The sequence below is a fragment of the Neofelis nebulosa genome, chromosome 16 (genome assembly GCF_028018385.1).
Source record: "Neofelis nebulosa isolate mNeoNeb1 chromosome 16, mNeoNeb1.pri, whole genome shotgun sequence".
Taxonomy (NCBI): domain Eukaryota; kingdom Metazoa; phylum Chordata; class Mammalia; order Carnivora; family Felidae; genus Neofelis; species Neofelis nebulosa.
The window spans coordinates 8,908,821-8,931,108 of NC_080797.1; the positions used below are offsets into that span (position 1 = coordinate 8,908,821).

General features: G+C 41.1%; 1 protein-coding gene across 2 annotated transcripts in view; it reads right to left on the reverse strand.

The window, feature by feature from the left end:
* Nucleotides 1-22,270, reverse strand: part of TEKT3 (tektin 3) — a 36,436-nt gene extending 14,166 nt beyond the window's left edge. The window contains exons 1-4 of one of the 2 annotated variants that reach the window (XM_058703880.1): nucleotides 22,195-22,270; nucleotides 11,385-11,991; nucleotides 7,934-8,017; nucleotides 2,458-2,528 (exon numbers count right to left, since the gene is read on the reverse strand). In XM_058703880.1, the coding sequence (XP_058559863.1) occupies nucleotides 2,458-2,528; nucleotides 7,934-8,017; nucleotides 11,385-11,963 (734 nt within the window). In that variant the 5' untranslated portion in view covers nucleotides 11,964-11,991; nucleotides 22,195-22,270. Of the gene's footprint in view, nucleotides 1-2,457; nucleotides 2,529-7,933; nucleotides 8,018-11,384; nucleotides 11,992-21,608; nucleotides 21,840-22,194 lie in introns of those variants that run through there. The other variant, XM_058703881.1, reaches the window with a different exon arrangement.
* Nucleotides 22,271-22,288: the final 18 nt, after the last annotated feature.

The following is a 22,288-nucleotide window of genomic DNA, read 5'->3' on the forward strand; positions in this document are numbered from 1 at the left end:
CCACATTGCTGCCTAATGACATTCCATTTTCAACTGAGATCCAAATTGAGGCCTTCGTTGTGTGTTCCAAAACAAATAAAGTTACGAAACTCTCCTCCCATCACCTTTCCTGGACCAAGCCCAAAGACCATGTAGGCAACCCCACAAATCCTGGAGAAACCCACCCAGGAAATGAGGTAGACACTCTGCCCACTGCGTATGAAATGAAAGCCACGGTCTTTAAAGCATCGCTAACAAAGGTTCCAAACGAGTGCACGTGTGGAGACACAACTTTCTGCAAAGGCCTGAACAGGGCCAGGAATGGCTGGGAATGAGACAATTTATAAATGAGACTGATAGGAAGATGTGGCTGTTCCACAGTAGAACAATCTGGGCAAGAAGCTTGAAGAACATGGAAGATGAGCTGCAAGGTTTTAGGTTATAAAGAAAACAGGATTGGGAACTGGACCTGGAGAAGAGAGAACAGGCACGATTCTGTGAACCATGCTAAACTGTGGTTCTGTGATTCCCAGGGAACAGAAGCCAAGAAGTAATATCAGAACTGCACTGCCTTGTGGTTACAGCTCAGGAAAACTGTATATGGTCAACCAAACCATGTACAGTCAGTCATCCTTAACTAATCTTCTACCTCTCTTCAGTATTTCTGTACTAAAGAGCCTTTCCAATCAGACAGAGAGAGAGAGAGAGAGAGAGAGAGATCTCAGCCATCTAAATCTCGCCAAACTTCAGAGCATCAATCCTGATGGGCACAGTGAGCAAACAATACAGACACTATGGATACCTCTATGACACTTAGGTATACCCTGTAGGCTATCCCACATTATCCTTGATAACATTAATATAAGCAGAAGCAGCCTCTCCTTTGGATGACATAGTCGATGCTGCTTTCCATGACCCATAACCAGACGAACACTAATTTTTCTAGTCATGTTAGGGAAGAGGCTCAACCAATGTGTTTTCTATGCTGACAGCTGTTTATCATTGCTTAAGACCTTCCTTTGATTATTATTCTCCCTTGCCCCAACCCCCACCATAAGTAGTAAATACCTCCTATCTGCTATTGCCCAGAAAAGAGGGATTTGTATTCTGGTAGAGAGTAGGATGGGCGAACAATTGTAAAGCAATGGGAAGCAGTCAGTGCTGTAATAGCACAACCAGAGCACTGGGGAGGGCACCGTGGGAAATCAGGGAAGTCTGAGTCTTTAAGGAGTTATGGAAACCACCATTAAAGTGAGCCACAATTCATTACTCCTCCCACTGTTGGGCTGAATATATACCAGTCACTCTCCCGTCAAAGAATGAAAGCCTGAGTTGAAAGAAATCTTAGCCATGCCTCCAAATTAGGGCCGAAATCCTTTCTTTAGCATCTTAAAATGATTTCTTTAACTATGAACTTAAAGCAAGCACTCCAGGGCACGTGGGTGGCTCAGTCAGTTCTGGCCCGGGTCATGATCTCACAGTTTGAGTTCAAGCCCTGACTAGGGCTCTGCACTGACAACTCCAAGTCTGAAGCCCTTCCCCCACTGGTGTGCACATTCTCTCTCTCTCTGTCTCTGTCTCTCTCTCTCTCTCTCAAAAATAAATAGAAATTTAAAAAACCTCATTTCAACCTCCAAATAAAAATGTATATGGGAATGTAAGCTGGTGCAGCCACTCTGGAAAACAGTATAAAGTTTCCTCAAAAAACTAAAAATAGAACTACCCTACAACCCAGCAATTGCACTGCTAGGTGTTTATCCAAGGGATACAGATGTGCTGTTTCGAAGGGACACATGCACCCCCATGTTTACAGCAGCACTATCAACAACAGGCAAAGTATGGAAAGAGCCCACACGTCCATGGATGGGTGAATGGATAAAGAATGTGGTTGGTATATATACACAATGGAGTATTACTCGGCAATCAAAAAGAATGAAATCTTGCCATTTGCAACTACGTGGATGGAACTGAAGGGTATTACGCTAAGTGAAATTAGTCAGTCAGAGAAAGACAAAACTCACATGACCTCACTCATATGAGGACTTTAAGAGACAAAACAGATGAATATAAGGGAAGGAAAACAAAAAGAATATAAAAACAAGGAGGGGGACAAAACAGAAGAGACTCATAAATATGGAGAACAGAGGGTTACAGGAGGGGGTGTAGGAGGGGGGAGAGGCTAGATGGGTCAGGGGCACTAAGGAATCTACTGAAATCATTGTTGCACTAGATGCTAACTAACTTGAATGGAAATTTAAAAAAATTAAATTAAAAAAATTTTTTAAAAATGTAAAAAAAATAAAACTTTTTAAAAATAAAATAAATAAAATTAAAATGTATAGGTGCGCATGCACGTGTGTGTATGTGTATCCATCTACAACAAATCCTTACATAAGACGCTAAGAGAAATTTAAACAGGAGGCACAATAGCACAGTTTGGAGACGTGATTTTACGTTGTATATAGAGTTACAACTTACGCAAGTTGAGCGATGGCCTTATCCAAATGAAGCTTCATCCTTTCTTCACAGCACAGAATAATGTCAACCTCCTATGCGATTAAAAAACAAAACACATTAACGTTTTTCATCATCAGGTACAACATCCAACAACGTGACAACACATCAATAAAGGGCAACTTGGTTCCTGGGGGGAAAAAAAAGAAAGCGTCAAATAAAAACAAGAGAACAGTTTTTACATCCACTTAATTACCGACATCCCCTCATGATGCTGCAATCTAAACATGAGAATGAGAGTTTCCCTTTTCTGGGGCTACCGGAAAATTACATGAAGGAACTAGTCGGGACGGGGATAAAACTGTCGCATTTTTCTTTATTTTCATCTCTGGTCCTTAAAACAGTCAAACAGTACGTAAATACAGACATTCTGGTGAATTTAACGCAGGCTTCTTTTATAATAACTATTCTTCAGAGACGATAAACTGGGGAGACAGAGGAACAGCCAATAAGGGACTTCCCTCTGGCGGGGCATGTAACCTCCAACAGACCCAGCTCTTTGGTCCAAATGGAAACTTGACCTCCACACCAGGAGGCCAGCCCTCCCTCGGCCCTGCCCGTGCCCTACAGTTCAGCTCTCACACTCCTATAAACACCTTTGTAGCCTCTCTCCTTGTCCACGCGCATGGCATTCAGATGCCGCCAGGATACATGCACTATTACATAGCATGTGTTGTATCACAGATGTTTTAAATAAACATTTCTCTCTTCCCTCTGAAGATCGCGTTCACATAAGAAAACCCAGAAACCCAAGACAGCAGCAAGAAGACATTTCAGGGGCGCCTGGGTGGCTCAGTCTGTTAAGCATCCGACTTCAGCTCAGGTCATGATCTCACGGTTTGTGAGTTCAAGCCCTGCGTTGGGCTCTGTGCTGATGGCTCAGAGCCTGGAGCCTGCTTCGGATTCTGTCTCCCTCTCTCTCTGCCCCCCCACTCAGGCTCTGTCTCTCTCTGTCTCAGAAATAAATTTAAAAAAAAAACATTAAAAAAAAAAGAAGAGAGAGAGAAGACATTTCAAAAGCGCCCATGGTCATTGCTGCCACTACTTCAAGCACAGAGTGATCACGCTAGACGCACTTGTTTGTGGCCTGCCTTTTCATTTGAACCTTGAATGTTTCCCCATGACATTAAACAATACCGTGATGAACACCCTCAGTCTATATTTGGACACCGCCAAAGGGTATGCCTTTTGTCGAGGTTTTGACAAATACAGCCCAACTGCCCTTCACAGAAGCCGTGCCCCTGTATAACCACAAGTGAGGGTACACCTCATTACCTCACCTGTTACGCGGTCACCACCAGATCTTCTCCATTGTTCCTGGGGTGACAGGACCCCTCCCCCAAACAGCAAACGTGATGAAATTAATAGTTTGACTCATGTTTGCTCATCGTTCGGCTTTCTTCTTTTGTGAACCACCTGTGTCTCCACTTTTTCTGGGGCTTTTTTTCTTATTAATTTATATATTTAAAATGCAATCCTTTCCCATCACAGAAGTCATAACTATATACATAAATACATATAGTATTAAAATATATGTATATTTTTAACCAGTTTGTCCCTTGCCTTTGTATTTTCGCATAGTGGTTTCCATACACAGACAGTCGTGATTTCTATAATGTCAAATCTATTAAATATCCCCTTTTGGTCTCTGCCTTCATTAATTTGACTATAAAGGCCTTTCACTCCAATATCGGTTACTACTCAACTATATAGTCTTCTCATTCTTTTTTTTAATGTTTATTTATTTTTGACAGAAAGAGAGAGAGGGAGAGAGAGGGCAAGTAGGGGAAGGGCAGAGAGAGAGGGAGAGAGAGGGCAAGTAGGGGAAGGGCAGAGAGAGAGGGAGAGCCAGAATCCGAAGCAGGCTCCAGGCTCCAGGCTCCAAGCTGTCAGCACAGAGCCCAACGTGGGGTTCGAACTCACAAACCGTGAGATCGTGACCTGAGCCAAAGTCAGACGTTCAGCCGACTGAGCCACCTGGGCGGCCATTTTTTTCCCCTTAGACAGAGAAGACAGCACACAAGCAGGGGAGGGGGCATAAGGAGAAAGAGAGAGGGTGGCCAGCGGTGGGGGGAGGGGGGGGTGGAGAAGGGTTCATGGAATAGAGAATGCCTAAAACCAAAGACCTTTGGAACTGTCCCCAGTGTTAGTTTATATATTAATAGGTACTCAAAGGTTCACTTGGCTTTAACTAGGTCAAGGAGTTAGCCTGGCCTGGGAGGCCCAAAAAGACGGTACCCTGATCGGTTCCCCAAGAGAAGCCATTCTGGAAGAATCTGATGGCTGTCACTGATTGAATGTGAGTCAGAGTCAACAGAATTCACGAGAAAATATGTCGAGGCACCCGCCTTCACGAAAAGCAGGCCTTTTAAGACTATTTCTTGGGGCGCCTGGGTGGCGCAGTCGGTTAAGCGTCCGACTTCAGCCAGGTCACGATCTCGCGGTCCGTGAGTTCGAGCCCCGCGTCAGGCTCTGGGCTGATGGCTCGGAGCCTGGAGCCTGTTTCCGATTCTGTGTCTCCCTCTCTCTCTGCCCCTCCCCCGTTCATGCTCTGTCTCTCTCTGTCCCAAAAATAAATAAAATTAAAAAAAAAAAAAAAGACTATTTCTTGTCTTTGCCGGTGCTTATTTAATTATTCTAAAAAGGTAGAGTCGTGCTGGTAAAAAGGGAAGATATGCTAATATTACCACTTGGAGTAAGATATGGGTGCCCTCGTTACTCGAATGGCAATGACCAAGGTACCCCTCAACTGATGAACCATTGTTCTAGCTGCAGATTTCATTATCTGGATATAAAGCAGCCTCTGCTACTGGTCTAGACAACATTATCGTTCTCGAACTGGGAAGGGACTTGTAACTCTACTATATATTCAGGATACTCTATTCCTGATCACTCGTGTGCAGCAGTTGGGGTCTGTGGCTTTTACAAAGTAGCTTGTGTGGCCTCTCTGTAGTGGCCAAATTTCCCTGAGTTTCTTATTTCCACTCATATTTCTTTCAGAGAATTGGGCAGTGAAGAAAAGCAGAAGAGCCAGGGACAGTCTTCTGCTTATGACCCTTCACGGCAAGAGCTCACTAAAAATAATTTAATACAATGTTAAAAGGAACCCTGATAACTTGCGAGGATACAATTACTGATGGCCAGGCTGTTAGCTAGTCCAATTGCCCTTCTTACCAAGGATTTCGTCTTTTACCAAGGACCAGTCACGGAAAGGCCAACCGGTGGGACCCAGCCAAGCTGGTTCGGGGATAGTGAACCGATTGCCTGCGGCAGAAATTCAGCAGGTCAGAGTAGGAAATGAGAGGGAGAAGGTGTAAGAGCCAGACAATGGAAGGTCCTAGAGATTCGGGAGTCCGGGAAAAGATTTTTAGCGGACAGAACCTCTGGTGATCACAGGTAGTATGGATCCGACCGAAGGGAAGATATTTGGGGATTGTGCATAAACCAGCTAGGAAGGAGGACCAGTAGGGAGAACGGAATGGGAAGGAGAGGGCTGGGAATCAAATCCGAGGAATAATTTACAGGAGCTACAGACTGACTACCAAGGGTGAAGACGGTCAAGCGATGGCACCGTGCCTGGAGAACTGTGGCGCCGAAACTAGGAAGGGAAAGGCTGGAGGCATCAGGGTGGAAGAAAAGTACACTTTTGAGCTTCATAAATAGGAACCAAAAAAAGAGGTGGGGGAGGGGTGACAGGGTTATAACCCCAACAGAAATACATTTCTGGGACTTAGGGACACAGGACTAAGGCATAATAGAGAATCTGGCCAAAAAAAAAAAAAGATGAGGAAGGGCTCGAGGCACATCGTGGCTGACATCTAAAAGAATGGCACAGATCTTCTGGGGGTAAGTCTGGGAAGTGAAGGCCGAAGAACTCAGAACTAAATCACATTTAATTGGTGGAAGGTTTGGAATATATATATAATATATGTATATATATATATGAATATATATATATTGAAATATATATAAGGTTTGGAATATATATATTATATATATGAATATATATATTGAAATATATATACAAGGTTTGGAACATATATATTATATATATATGAATATATATATTATATATTCATATATATATATTATATATATATGAATATATAATATATATATAATATATATTATATATATATGAATATATATTATATATATATGAATATATATTATATATATTGAAATATATATAAGGTTTGGAATATATATATATATATATATATATATATATATGCTTCTAGATGGCAATTTGGCTATATATCAAAACTTCCCAAATGCGTATGCCTTTTAACACATCGATTACGTCTCTTGAAATGTGTTCTAAGGAAATAATCAGAAAAAATACAGTTATCAATAATAATATTTTTGTACACTGCAGTGTTATTAAAATAGCAAAAAAAGGGGGGGGGAGTGAGAAAGGGTGACAGCTTCACTATAGAAAAAGAGAGGACTCATTTTTTTTTTTTTTAATGATAGCACCTTGACATTGTGGAACCCAATGCAACCCTTAAAATCACACCTTCATGTATATCTAATGCTATGGGAAAATGACCCCAATAGAATTCTTAATTAAATAAAGCACTTTGGGAAGGGAAGGATAACTAGGCAGAGCACACAGGAGTCTTAGGGAAGTGAAAATACCATATACATCAATGATGGATATGTTATGATACCTTTGTCCAAACCCACGGAATCTACACCACCAAGAGTGAACCCTAAGGGTAAAACTGGACTTTGGATGTTAATGATGGACCAGTGTAGGTTTGTCAATCGTAACAAAGGTACCACTCTGGTGTGGGGGGGGGGGGGGGTGCTAGTAATGGGCGGAGGCTGTGCCCGGATGGGGACAGGAGCTAATTGAGATATCTCTATGCCTTGCCCTCAATTTTGCTGTGAACCTCAAACTGCTCTTAAAAAAACTAAGTCTTTAAAAAGAACGGTGGTGCCTTCCCTACAACCATATCTAAGAATAAACATCATTGAGCATTTATCCAGAAAAACAACCCACCACAATTCAAATTGTGTACACAGTATCATTCGAATCTTGAAGACCTGTTTGTGTGTCTTTAAGTTGGGTGGTGTCTAAGTACGACTAACAAAAAGAAATTCTCTGAAATTCTCTGGATGAACTGAAATTCTCCAAAATTAAAGGTGATTTCTGTCCAGCTGAACTTCAGATGATTTTTTATCTTTCTTTATCCTATACTGTATCTTTCAAACTCTCTTACATCTATTGAACATATAATGAACATATGATAAACATCTATTACATGTATAACCAAAAAAAAAGGTGTCTTTTGTAAATGCTATGTACATTTGGATACTATAACTTCTTACTTATAAATGGCTTCATGTAATATCATTTTTTGTTTGTTTCTATACATTAAGGACATGTTTACAACTACATTTCTCCTTACTGGTGCATTTCCCCCATATTTACCGTCAGTAGTTGGATTTCCACATCGTCATGAACTAGATCAATTCCCATTCTCTTCTCTCGATGAAATAGACATTCTCGGGCTACCTACAGATACACAAAGAACAGAAAGCACTAATCCAAACTGACTAAAATCAGTGACCAGCAGCTCTAAGGACCTATTTCTAAAACAAGTCAATGGACACGCCCAATACCAATTTTTCAAGCCATTTTCTTGGGAATCTAGTATGAGACCCACCGTGACAACTAAGAAACTCCCTACTGCTAGTTAAGAGATAGAGTTAGCTCTTCACATCAGTGTGAAAAAAAACTCTAATTTGGAAAGTTGACAAAATAAAGCACATGACATTTACGTGATTCCCACAAATTAGCATCTGAGAAAACTACTTAGCATTAATTCTTCTACAGAAATAGTTCGACAACCTGAAACATAGTTTTCAAGATATTATTTCCACATATTTTCGACTGAGGGTGAGGAAGAAACAAATTATTACCTTTAAAGACGCCAAAATATTTGTGTAGCCAAAAATCTTAATGATTATTTTTCAAGTTCCATTTATTGTTTCCTAATTACGAAAATAACGTGCCTTGTCCATTAAAGAGAAAAAATATAGAAAAGTAGAAAATGATCTAGCTATATTCCTATCCCTGTTTTGTTTGTTGTTTTTAATTTAAAAAAAGAAAGGTTATGGAGCACCTGGGTGGCTCCGTCGGTTAAGCGTCCGACTTCGGCTCAGGTCACAATCTCATCATTTGTGAGTTTGAGCCCCGCATCGGGCTCTGAGCTGACAGCTCGGAGCCTGGAGCCTGCTTGGGATTCTGTCTCCCTCTCTTTCTGCCCCTCCCCCGTTCACAGTCTGTCTCTCTCTGTCTCTGAAAACTGAATAAAAGTTTAAAAACAATTTTTTAAAGAAGGTTATAATGCCCTTACAATTTTAGAGTATGCTTTTTAGGATTGACATTAAATGGTAGGCTCCGGTCATAAAATATTCTTCGAGACAAAGTAGGTTAATGACTCCAGTAGAAAACAGCTTGGATTGCTAACATTAAATTATGTATGAAAGAACATTATGTAAATGTTAAAATACTCTTTTCCAAAGACTATTTCTTGACATGGAACAACTGTATAATCTTAATCTTTTAAGCATAAAATATAATAGCATGCATACTGTAATCTGGACATAGTGTCACTGAACAAAATCTTTCAGTGAATGTATATTTTTTAATAGGAAAAGTCACATTTACTAGAAGATGGATTAAGGGGTTGAGAGGAACGCTGATTACTCTAATGTGTATCACTAACCTGCTTTTCGTAAGTTTCTACTAACCCACAGTCTATTAGGACTCTACTAATCTTACCAGCCACATAGAAAGGTATCGATCTCCCGTACTTTGGCCAACTCTAGATGTCATCAGTTTTCATTGTTGCAGATGTGATAGGCCAAAGATGGATACATCATTGATTTAATTTTCATTTTTATCCCTGAATTTTAACTTTTTTTTTAATGTTTTATTTATTTTTGAGACAAAGAGAGAGACAGCATGAGCAGGGGAGGGGCAGAGAGAGAGGGAGACACAGAATCAGAAGCAGGCTCCCGTCTCTGAGCTGTCAGCACAGAGCCTGACACGGGGCTCGAACTCACGGACTGTGAGATCATGACCTGAGCCGAAGTCGGATGCTCAACCAACTGAGCCACCCAGGCACCCCAACTTTTTTGCTCATGTTAGTTGATCATCTGTGTTTTCCCTTCTGAGATGTATCTGTTCATGTGACTAACTCTAATCTTAAATTTTTCTTAATGTTTTTTTTTTTTAATTTTTGAGAGAGGGACAGACAGCACGAGCAGGGGAGGGGCAGAGAGACAGGGAGACACAGAATCTGAGGCAGGCTCCAGGCTCTGAGCTGTCAGCACAGAGCCCGACATGGGGCTCAAGCCCATGAACTGTGAGATCATGACGTGAGCCCAAGTTGGACGCCCAGCAAACACTAATCTTAATCAAGACCTTCTCACACTGTGCTGATAGTAAACGTTCTAGCACACAGGAACATCTGGACAAAAATTGTATTAAAACAAAATTCAAATTAGGCCCATCTCACTGAAAGGATTACTACTAAAAGGAAGAAACTGAATGTGCTCTGGAAATTCAGAGCATAAGTGGCTGTCACTTCAAGGATACTCTGAAGGTCAGGTGGGATGCAGAACAGACCAGGAATCCTCAAAATGAGCCAGAGTGTGAAGAGAGTATGGAAGGGCTTCCGATCTTCAAAAAACATTTCATGACAAGTGAATTTAAAAGGACATCGTTCGTGCACCGTCACTCTTTCTTGGGATTTCTGGTGGTTGTGCGTGTTTGTGCGTACTTGTGTTTGGTGGGGGTACCGGGAAGGGGGGGGGGCAAGATAAGAAGTAACAATGTGCAGAGGTCTCCAACAAATTCTTCAACCCACTAGACTTCTGGCTCCTTAATTCTCTAAACCCTTCTGCCACAGATGTCATAACAAAGACCTCCTGCAAATGCTCATCACATGGGAAATGAGTCATACAAGCGTGAAGAAAAATGGTGTTAGCTTCATCAGTATATATACACCTCCAGAAATAATTTCTGTAACTTATGCATCTTCAAATACAGAATGTCTTCTTTCAATGGTTGGGGGGGGCATAGAATGAGCTTGGAGGGGGCCCCCCCATCACACATTCGGGGGTGAGAGGTAACCAGAGGCCAGCAACAAATTAAAATGCTGCCCCCACGATCACCAGAACTGGCTTGACCTCAGGCCCATTTCTCTATTCAGTCAAACTCATTCTATCTCCTAAGATGGTCTTGAACGTTTCACTGTGCCCTCAAAAGGAATCAGCGTACGCACGGGGGGCCTTTCACGAGACAGATTAAAAGAACGGTACTTTTTTTCCTCAAATAATGGGACAGCAATGACCAAGCAGCCTATTTAATAGATGGGAAGATGGCATTCTCACCATAAAACGTTGTGTGTCTTAAGAATGTCCCTCAGGGCGCCTGGGTGGCTCAGTCGGTTACACGCCGACTCTTGATTTCGGCTCAGGTCATGATCTCATGGTTCGTGAGTTTGAGTCTTGAGTAAGGCTCTGCACTGATGGTGTAGAGCCTGCTTGGGATTCTCTGTCTCCCTCTGTCTGCCCCTCCCCTGCTCATGTTCACTCTCTATCCCTCAAAAATTAAAAAAAAAAAAAGAATATGTCTCTAATTAGCCTCCTTTGCTTTGCATTCAGAATTCTTTCTATTTAAATAGTTGTTCTGTATGAAACTCGTAACGGTTTTACCAATGGTGAAATTAATTACAGATGCATTGATAGGAGGTTGGCTTCTACAGGTGAAAGGAAACATAATTCAATAGGCAATAACCTCAGTAATTCAACCAGTGGGTTACAATCATACAAATGCGTAGTGTTTTTTCATCAAAAGGTCTTATATTTACCTGAAGAGGGGCTTCTGCCTCCATCAAGGCCCTCTCCAATTTTTTCTTAACATCAGTGAGTGCATTTGTCTCTCCAATCATTGCATCCAACTCATGAGTGATCTCAGATTTCCAAAATCCTATGTCATTGACTCGTTCTCCCAAATTTTGCGTGGAGTCTGCCTGAGTTTTTCTTGTGTGTTGATACTTGTCTTGAATCAGGCGAGACGTATCTACCCTTAGCCTCTCGGAATTATGCCGGGAAGTGTCGGATTCGAGATAGTTGGTTAGATTGGACCTATACCAGTCATCAGGAGTATACCTTGTGAAGAGAGTGGTTCGGTTGGAAACAAAGGGCAGCATGGTATTGTCGCACACCTTCTGAGATCTGGTGCAGTACGGGCCCAAGGTTGGTGAGTTGGAGGCTACTTTGTAGTACGTGCTTGGTCTCCAAGGAAGGCTCAAGGGATGGGTTACATTGTTGTGGGGGAAGCGGTCCCTGTAGCTGGATGCCAGAGTACTGACGGCTGGTAGAAAATTGGTCGGTGTTGGTTTAGGATGGGCGTAAGTTGCCGTTAACGTAGAACCTAGAGGCTCCATGATGCTCAGACACTGTTTGTAAATCTCTCTGTTTAAAGGGGGGGGGGGTAACATAAAAATAGACAGTCACATAAATTCATCTTTGGTGAAAATTTAAAAATTAAAAGGCACATTTGACTTAGTTTTAGTAGCAGTGCTCCCTAACATATTAGGTGTCTGTTCTAATTCGACAGCCACCTTTACCGGCGATAATATGCTCCAAGAGGATTTTTTCCCATCTCTGTTTCTAGAATACACTAAAATCACAGTTTTTAGATGAGCCATCTGAGTTGCTGAATTTTTTTTAATTGTGATTTAAATTTATTATCTTGTAACAAATCTACATGAAGAGGCTGAAATATGCATTTTAACAGACAGGGATTCAAATCTTGGCTCTGCTATTTACTAGCTGTGAGGCACTGGGCAAGTTACTTAAACTCTCTGTGCCTCAATTTCCTCATCTCTAAATTGGCAATAAAAATAGCGCTTAATTCTCTGGACTGTTAGGAGAGGTGTTAATAAAAACGGGTTGCCTGGCAGAACCCCTCACACCAAGCGATCCTAAATGAGCACACGGTTTGGGTAACAACCGTGTGCTTGGTTTGCAAACACAGCTCAAGGCAGGTGCCTAGCTCCCTTTTCCTGGCAACTTGCCACCTCAAGGCACCTCCAGTATAGACATTCTACGGCAATTGTGAAGCCCAAGCAAGACAATGGTAAGTATTTGGATTGCTTAGCACAGTTCTGGGCACAAATTCAATGTTCGATAAATGTTAGCTTTTTCAACTACCAATACAAAAGAGTATATAAAGTAAAAGATAAATATCCATCCATCCATCCATCCCCCCAAGTAGACATTGAATGGTTCATTAATAGTTGTTTCTTTCCAGATTTTTCCTATTCATATGCCAACATATGTATCATTTTTTTTAATGTTTATTTTTGAGAGAGAGAGAGAGAGAGAGCGCGTGAGCAGGGGAGGGGCAGAGACAGAGAAGGAAACAGAGAATCAGAAGCAGGCTCCGGGCTCCGAGCCGTCAGCACGGAGCCCGACGCGGGGCTCGAACTCACGGACCGCGAGATCATGACCCGAGCCGAAGTCGGACGCTTAACCGACTGAGCCACCCAGGCGCCCCTTTTTTTTTTTTAATTTTTTTTAACATTTATTTATTTTTGAGACAGAGAGAGAGACAGAGCGTGAACGGGGGAGGGGCAGAGAGAGAGGGAGACACAGAATCGGAAGCAGGCTCCAGGCTCTGAGCCGTCGGCCCAGAGCCCGATGCTGAACAGAGCTTTTTAAATACAAATATTGAATTACCTTAATCATTTTATGTATCATTTAGAGCACACATTTTTAAAAATATATGTTTCTGACTTCTCTCCCTCTTAGAACATAGAGCTCCACTTCCTCCTGCTTTACCCCTTGAAAAGTAGTCTATTGTTTGGAACTTTTGATCGTTATTAGTCCAGAAAGGCAAGATGCCGTAGTCTGTGACATACTTTCCAGCATCTAAATGTCATTCTACTTGGGAGTCAGTGTCTATGGACCCATTTGCTGAAAAGGAAAAATAAATCAGATCCAATTCCGTACCCGTCTTGGGAAAAAAAAAAAAAATATTCAAGGGGCGCCTGGGTGGCGCAGTCGGTTAAGCGTCCGACTTCGGCCAGGTCACGATCTCGCGGTCCGTGAGTTCGAGCCCCGCGTCAGGCTCTGGGCTGACGGCTCGGAGCCTGGAGCCTGTTTCCGATTCTGTGTCTCCTTCTCTCTCTGCCCCTCCCCCGTTCATGTTCTGTCTCTCTCTGTCCCAAAAATAAATAAAAAACGTTGAAAAAAAAATTTAAAAAAAAAAAAAAATATTCGATGATTATTTCAATAGCTATGTCTTGAGGCCTTTGGCCCCCAAACCACAAAATTATCTATTTGTAGAATTGTGGTCAAATCAAAATGCACTCGTTCCACATGTGGTGAAACAGCTGCCCACTGCCAGTGGTGGTGGCCCACACAACCCTACCTTCCTGACTTTTTCCCAATTCTTCCCTCCCTCAGTGCCCAAACACCTTGTACTGGCCAAGCCTAGAAGCATGACGGTGAAAAAGAAACCTTAATAATCAGTCACATCTCTTCACCTCCGTTTGAAAGCTAAACGCTGTTTTTCGGAAGAGCAAATTCAGAGCAACTCGAGCCCTTCGGGTCCCCGTGGCTACTTTCAATTCTAAACTCTTCTCCAGTCAAATCTAGAAATAATCTTGTCATCTTTCCTTCAGCAAGAAGCTTCAGGCAGGCACTGGACCCCTCTTACTTGGATTTTCTTAATTCTCGACAATAAAAGCTAGCGACTCCCTTGGTCCTTCAACCGAGGAATTCCAAGAGTAGAATTACCACATATGTTTGTGGTATCTGGAATCTGGAATCTGATGCATAAAGCTTATTCCAGAATAAGTCAAGCTCCCTAATGTTTGCCCAGCACCTATTATGTTGAGGTCCTGAGGCATCTAAACCCATGTTTGTCAAACCATGAGTCATCTACTCTGAGTGGTGATTTTTGAAATGCTGAGGTTCATAACCCAGAGGAGACGTACGGATGAAGAAATTCAATACAGTTTACAAAAGTTTCCAGTGCTATATTTTTAAATTAGGGATGGGACGTAATTTAAAAATCTGGAATCTGATGCATAAAGCTCAGTTATTTAATGTTCACAGATGTAGAGCTCCTCGTGGGTGGCAGTAAGTTTCACATGGAGACACAATATTCTACATGATACACAATGTTCTATACAGTCACACAACAGCTCCAGTCAGCCATCTCAAAAGTCATTCAGGAGGACCAACCAAAAGACGACAGCACGGCAACATCTTCTATTTCGAATCATTATTGGTCAAAGAAACTGAGAGTGTCATGGCCTAAGCGATATTTAAAAATTCAAAATAGACTTTCGCCTCCAACCATGATAGAGTAATAAAGACTAGACTTAGGCTCTTACATCTAAAAAACTAGACCAGGGGCGCCTGGGTGGCGCAGTCGGTTAAGCGTCCGACTTCAGCCAGGTCACGATCTCGCGGTCCGTGGGTTCGAGCCCCGCGTCAGGCTCTGGGCCGATGGCTCGGAGCCTGGAGCCTGTTTCCGATTCTGTGTCTTCCTCTCTCTCTGCCCCTCCCCCGTTCATGCTCTGTCTCTCTCTGTCCCAAAAATAAATAAAAAATGTTGAAAAAAAAAAAAAAATTAAAAAAAAATAAATAAATAAATAAATAAAAATAAAAAACTAGACCAAATATATGAAACACCTGTTTTCAGACACTGGACAATAAGCAGCACGAGACTCTGATTCCTGAGAGAAGAGAAACAAATAAGGCAAGCCTTCTGCTCGTCCTGGCATTCTGCCTGGAGGCAACTTCCAGATTATGGGAAAAACAGATGAAAACAGATCAGAGCCTGTCAACACGTGTGAGTCGAGGAGGAGATCAGAACTTTGAGAAGCTGACACAGCTGGAAGGTGTGAAGCAGGATTCCAGAATAAGTCAAGCTCCCTAAGTCTATGTAGGCATCCGCTTGAGTTTTTGCTGAGCACCAGGCTGTACCTACATCAAGGGACGCTCCACCAACTTTGGCAAAGAAGGATGCCAGGGTTGTTACTGAACAATTTCTAGAGATCACAGAGGGTGGAGAGACATTTTGAACTCAGACCAATCAGCGTGGAGAGTTGTTGATGATAATCCAGAGCATTCCATGGAGACCCAGAGGAGTCACACGTTAGAGATGAGGCTGACCCATCTCTGGAATGAAAGTACTGAAGAGTCATTCTAGCAAAGCTTAAAAAGAGGCCTCAAAGGGATCAAATTAATCTGCAAGTAATTTGATGGCCTGATGACATCAAGACATTCATGTATGTAACCTAACAATGTCCAGCATTGAATCAAAATTACCAAACATGCCAAGTAGCAGAAAAATGTGACATACGATTAGGAAAAAAAAAGAAAATCAGTCAACAGGAAAGATGTGGTAGAACAAGGAAACAACAGGGAAGTAGTTAAAGGAAAACAAGAACGTAATGAAGAGAGACGTGGAGGATTTTTAAAAGAACCAAATGTAACTTTCGGAATAAAACATAAAATATCTTCTTCTACAGTACATACTTGAACAATTCCACTAGATGGGATTAACAGCAAATTAGACATAGTCTAGTTAGTGAGTTCAAATCTAATCAAACCAAAGTACAGGCTTTTTTAACTTAAAAGAGAGAGAGACAGAGAGAGAATCTTCGGGAACCTAGGCATATCATCAAGTGTTAGACTAAACCATGTACTTGGGAATGTCATAGAGAAAGGGGAGACAGAAAAAATATTTGAAGAAATAATGGCGGTATATTTTCCAAATTGGATGAAAACTATAAATTCCCAGGTCCAAGAAGCTCTAAACACTCCAAGACGGTAAACACACCCTATACACATGCACACAGATGCACACACAACACCATCATCATCGCCACACCCACCCTCACCTCAAAGATCATCATAATCAAATTGCTGAAAATCAACGATAAAGAGAAAACCTTGAATCAGAGCAAAAAGACACACCACAAAGACATGGACAAAGGTAAGAATTAGTGCAGAATTCTTGTCAAAAACTATGCAAGCCAGAAGACGATCGAACAACATCTTTAAGTGGCTGGGAGAAAGTGTAGGCCTACAACTGTATATCCAGTGGAAGCATCCTTCAAAGATGAAGGAAGGCGGGGTAAAATTTTTTCATGAAAACAAAAGCCAAGGGCATTGATCATCAGCAGAACGGCACTGAAAGAACTGTTAAAAGAAATTCCTCAGGCAAAAGGAAATGATACCAGATAGAGACTTGGATCTACACAAAGAAATTAAGTATCGGAAATGGTAAGTATGTGTGCCGATATAAAAGATATCCTTTCGTAACTTTTAAATTTCTTTAAAAGACGGTTGTGTAAAGTGAAATAACAAAAAATTACTGTGGGGTTTGTAGCAAAAATAGAAGTAAATTATATGGTCATAATAGCACACATGATGGAGAGCTGAAATGGAAATGTCTTACTGCAAGGGTCATAGCTAAAATGGAATAATGTTATTTAAACATGTACTTCAATAAGTTTAAGATACAGATTGTAAAATTTAGAGCATCAGTTCCCAAGATATGACCCAAGAACCCACAGACTTGCTTGAAACTTTCTCAGGGATGACAAGGTCAAAATTGTTTTCATAGTAAATACTCAGGTGCTGTTTTCTTTTCTCACTCTCATTCTCTCACAAGATTTACAATGGAGTTTTCCAGAAGTGATGTGATATGTGATATCACAACAGACTGAATACAGTAGACAGGAGAACCCAGCTTCTAAGACAGAGATCAAAGAACTTTGCCAAAAATGTAAAACAATGCTACTCTTCTCACCAGATGATCTTTGTTCCAGAAACATAGCTTTTTAATAAAACATATTATTTACGTTACTCTATAATGAGTTGTATACTTATTTTTTTTAAATAATATTTTTAACTTTTCAATTTAATTTCTAATATAGTAAATATAAGTAGGTGCGATCCACATAAACTAAAGCTCTTTGAGGTCCTCACCATAAGGTTATTTGAGTATAAAGGGGTCCTGACCTGGAACACTCTCTAAGAAAGAAATAGAACAGAGTTAAAACTAATCAGCTAATAGGATAGGGGGGAAATGGAAGACTTAAAAAGATGCATAATTAATCCAAGAGAAAAGAGACAAAAATAAGACAAAGAGAAAACAAATAGCAAGATGGTAAGCAAAAAACCCCACCACACTGATAATTATACTCACAATAAATAGTTTAAACAATCAAATTAAAAGGCACAGATTCTTAAGCTGGTTTTTATCAAGCAATATTGAACTATATGCTTTCTCAAAAAAAACCACTTTAAATATAAAACACAGATAAGTTAAAAATAAAAGTATAGAAAAAGATGCAATGTAAACACAAATCAAAAGAATTCTGAAGTGGCTATGTTAATAACAAACCAAGCAGACTTCAGAACAGTAGATATTATCACAAATAAAGAGAGAAATAAGGAGACAAGGATTAATCAAAGAGATGTAACGATCTTCAATGTCTATGTAACCATCAATAAAATTTTAAACACATAAAGCAAAAACTGGCAGAACTAAAATGAGAAATAGATCCACAGCTATGGTCAGATATTTCAACACTCAACTGTTAGTAATTGTTAAAAAAAAAAAAATAGAAAATTGGTTGATAAATAAGTTATTTGGACCGTATGACTAACTGGACATAATTTGCCTCTATAGAACACACCATTCAAAGCAGCAGATTCTTTGTATCTATATGAGATGATAGATATTAGCCAAATATTGTGGTAATCATTTCACAACACATGTAAGTTAAGACATTATGCTGTATACCTTAAACTTATATAGTGCTATATTTATTTCAATTTGGCTCAATAAAACTGAAAGAAAAAATATCTTTAAACAGCAGATTACATACTATTTCCAACTGCACAGAATATTCACCAAGGTAGACCATATACTGACCATTGAACAAGTTCTCAATAAACATAAAATACTGAGATGATACAGAACATGTTCTCTGACCATATCAAACTAAATTAGAAATCCATAATAGAAAGATATTTGGAAATTTCTCAAATCGTAGGAAATTAACACACTTCTACTTATCCTCTAGGTCACTGAAGAAATCACATGGGGAACTAGAAAATATTTTGAACTGAATGAGAATAAAAACAGAGCACGTCAAAATTGTGAGATTCAGCTTAAACAGTGTTTAGTGATTTTTCAGTGATTATTCTAGAAAATAAGAATTAGCTCAAATCAGTGCTCTCCACTTTATTCTTAACAGTGGGGTGGGGAGGATGGAAGCAAAGTAAAGCCAAAGTAGAAGGAAAGAAATAATAAGAAGAGAACAATCAATGAACTAGAAACCAGACAAACAGAAAAACAAAAGCAGTGAAATTCTAACAATAAAATGGATAAACCTCTCACCAGACTGATCAGGATAAAAAGGGATGAAAAATTACCAACATCAAGAATGAAAAAGAGGTATTGGCATACACCCTGCCCACATTAGACCATTAATAAAGCAATGTTACTAACAACTTTATGCCAAGGAATTTGGCAACAGAGATGAAATGGACAAAATTCTTTAAACATACAAACAACCAAAAGGGACTAAAGAGGAAACTGACCACCTGAATAGCCCTCTGGTAGTGAAAGGAACTCCATCTATAGTTTAAAATCTTTCCTCAAAGGAAACCTCATACCTAGATGGATTTGTTGATGAATTCTACCAAACTTTTAAGGAGGGAATAATACCTCAGTTTTTTAAAAGCCTATAGCTTACTTTGATGATGTGCCTTTGACAACATTTAAATCTCTAAATTCTAACTCAGGCACATCTTAACAGGGCTCGTGCAGCACATACTAAGATAATCAGCTATGTCTCCTATTTGCAAGTAAACCGAGCAAATTCTTTGGAAAAATGACCGAAAATAGCTGTGGAAAAATTCAGACCCTAAATTATGCGATTGTTGTGTTTTTTTTTTTATTATACTTTTAGGCATGACCGAAAAACATTTTAAGAAATGAAGTCAAAGACAGTGTTTGACTACATTTATTTAATGTGGAGGCAATAGTTATTTACCTACTGGGGAAAAAAATGCTATAATTGTCTTCTATAAATATTAACATGCCAAAAATACAATCAATCACACAAAGATTGTCAAGTACTGGGAGGCTCCACTGACAATCCAAAAGATGACCTTCGGTTGGGTAAACATATTTTATTAGCATATTTAGGGAAGACTTTAAACTCATAAATATTTTAAGGTATAAAAACCTGTATATGACAAGTAGATATGACAAGTAGAGTGGGAGTACATGACTTGCTTCACACTCTGCCTCAGATCAGTGACCAAGATAGGCTTGAAATAATCACATACAGTCCCCCTTAGCCCCCTTGGTCATAGCCATCTCATGACTGCCAGTTTCAAACTGGAACAGAAAGAAAACACTGCCCCCAATACATTAATGGGCAGCAGAATTTTAAAAAAAAAATGTATCAGATTTCAGCATTAAAGCAGTTTCTTTTTAAGCAGATGTTAAAGAAGGCAGGAAAAGCGAAATAATCTCTTTCTTCCAAAAAAAAAAAAAAAATGTTGAATAAGGCACTCCCGTCACCGAGAGTGGAAATATACGTGAGGATACACTGGAGAGCTATGGGGCAGTCTCTAGTAAAGTTGAAAAAGCGCTTTCCCCTGGGGCCTGGGTGGCTCAGCCAGTTAAAGGGTCCAACTCTTGATTTCGGCTCAGGTCATGATCTCACAGTTGGTGAGTTCAAGCCGCATATCAGGCTCTGCACTGTGGAGCCTGCTTGGGATTGTGTCTCCCTCTCTCTCTCTCTGCCCTTCCCCCACTCACTCCCTGTCTCTCTCTCTCTCTCAACATAAATAAAAATATACTTTAAGAAAAAGAAAAAAGAAAAGAAAAGGCACCTTCCCTATGATTCAGCAATTCAACTTTTTGATATATACCTAGAGAAAGTTGAGTGTGTACACAATTAGAATGTACAAGAATATGTTTCTAACAATTTTTATTTTTATTTATTTTTTAATTTTTTTTTAATTTTTATTTTTGAGACAGAGAGAGACAGAGCATGAACAGGGGAGGGGCAGAGAGAGAGGGAGACACAGAATCTGAAACAAGCTTCAGGCTCTGAGCTGTCAGCACAGAGCCCGACGCAGGGCTCGAACTCACGGACCGCGAGATCACGACCTGAGCCGAAGTCGGACGCTTAACCGACCAAGCCACCCAGGCGCCCCTTTCTAACAATTTTTAAAAGCAAACGGTCGAAAAGTCTATCAACAGGAGTATGCACACATCATCAGTAGGAAGTTCATAAAGCATTATCACAGGGCAGTTAAAATGCATGACCTAGAGCATGTATAGCATGACACCATTATATAAACTTGAAAAATAACACCATACGTTCATTTTTGGACAAATACATAAGTAGTAAAGGTATAAAAATACACAGAGTATAAGTAAACACTAAATTCTGGTAGGTACGTCTGCTGGGACGACCCCTCCAGGGTCCCCTTCCCCAGTGAGGCCCCAACGTCTGACCTCAGCATTTGGGAGCCGTGGAAACCAGACAGGAAAGGAAAAGAGGGGACGCGATTCCCAAGGGGGTACATAGGAGGGAGGCCTCATGATGGATGCATGGATGCTTGAATGCTCTACTTACCGCGGAAAACATTTCATTTTAAAAAGAAAAGAGTTGGGGCGCCTGAGTGGCTCGGTCGGTTAAGAGTCTGACTCTTGCTTTTGGCTCAGGTCATGATTTCACCGTTCTTGGGATCGAGCCCCACATCGGGCTCTGCAGTGACAGCACAGAGCCTGCTTGGGATTCTCTCTCTCTCTCTCTCTCTCTCTCTCTCTCTCTCTCTCTGCCCCTCCCCTGCTCATGCTCTCTCTCTCTCTCAAAATAAACATTTAAACATAAATAAATAAAAAGAAAAAGGAAACAGCAGAATATTTTTATCAGAAACCCCAAAACACTTTGCCTAGTAGTGAAACAATTTGCTTGCCTTTTTTCACAGTGACCAGACAACTAATTTTAACCCATTTCTAAAATGCTTACCTGCATCATTATAAGCATCCAGGGGGGAAACATAAAGGGACTTGGTCTAAACGGTCAAAATACAAGAGCTTCATGGTCAGAGCAGGAACACAAATGGCCACAGGCCGCGGGAGAACACCTGCCTCGATGGGAACCTCAGGAACCCTCTCTGAGCGGCCAGGTGTTTGTAGGGCCCTCCCCTTGGTGGCACTTAGAAACCCAGCTAATGAAGCAGGACACAGCGCGACAGTGGAACCGCACAGCACTGAGAAATCACACGAGGGAGCACGGGGCGGGGGGGGGGGGGGGGAGAGGGGGGTCGGACGCCCCTTTGCTGGTTCCGTATTTAGAAATAACTCCTCAATCCTTGCAGAGCATGGGAAATGTAAGTTGCAAAGGCACCGGGTAGGGGTTGGGTAGTGGGTACCAGTGGGTTTGGACGGTTTCTATTTTGAGGGGTGGGAGCAGGGAGGTGCAGGTGGGGGAGAGGAATTCCAGGGTTTCCACTTCACCCCCAATTCTGAGGTCAGACGTTGGGGCCTCACTGGGGAAGGGGACCCTGGAGGGGTCGTCCCAGCGGCACGCAGGAGCCGGTGAGACCACTCACCTGTCGGCGCGCAGTCCTGCCTTTGAGGGCTGGGACCCCTACCGGTCCGGCCCTGGCCCCGCCTTGCCCACCTGTGACGTCAGCGCCCGCGGAC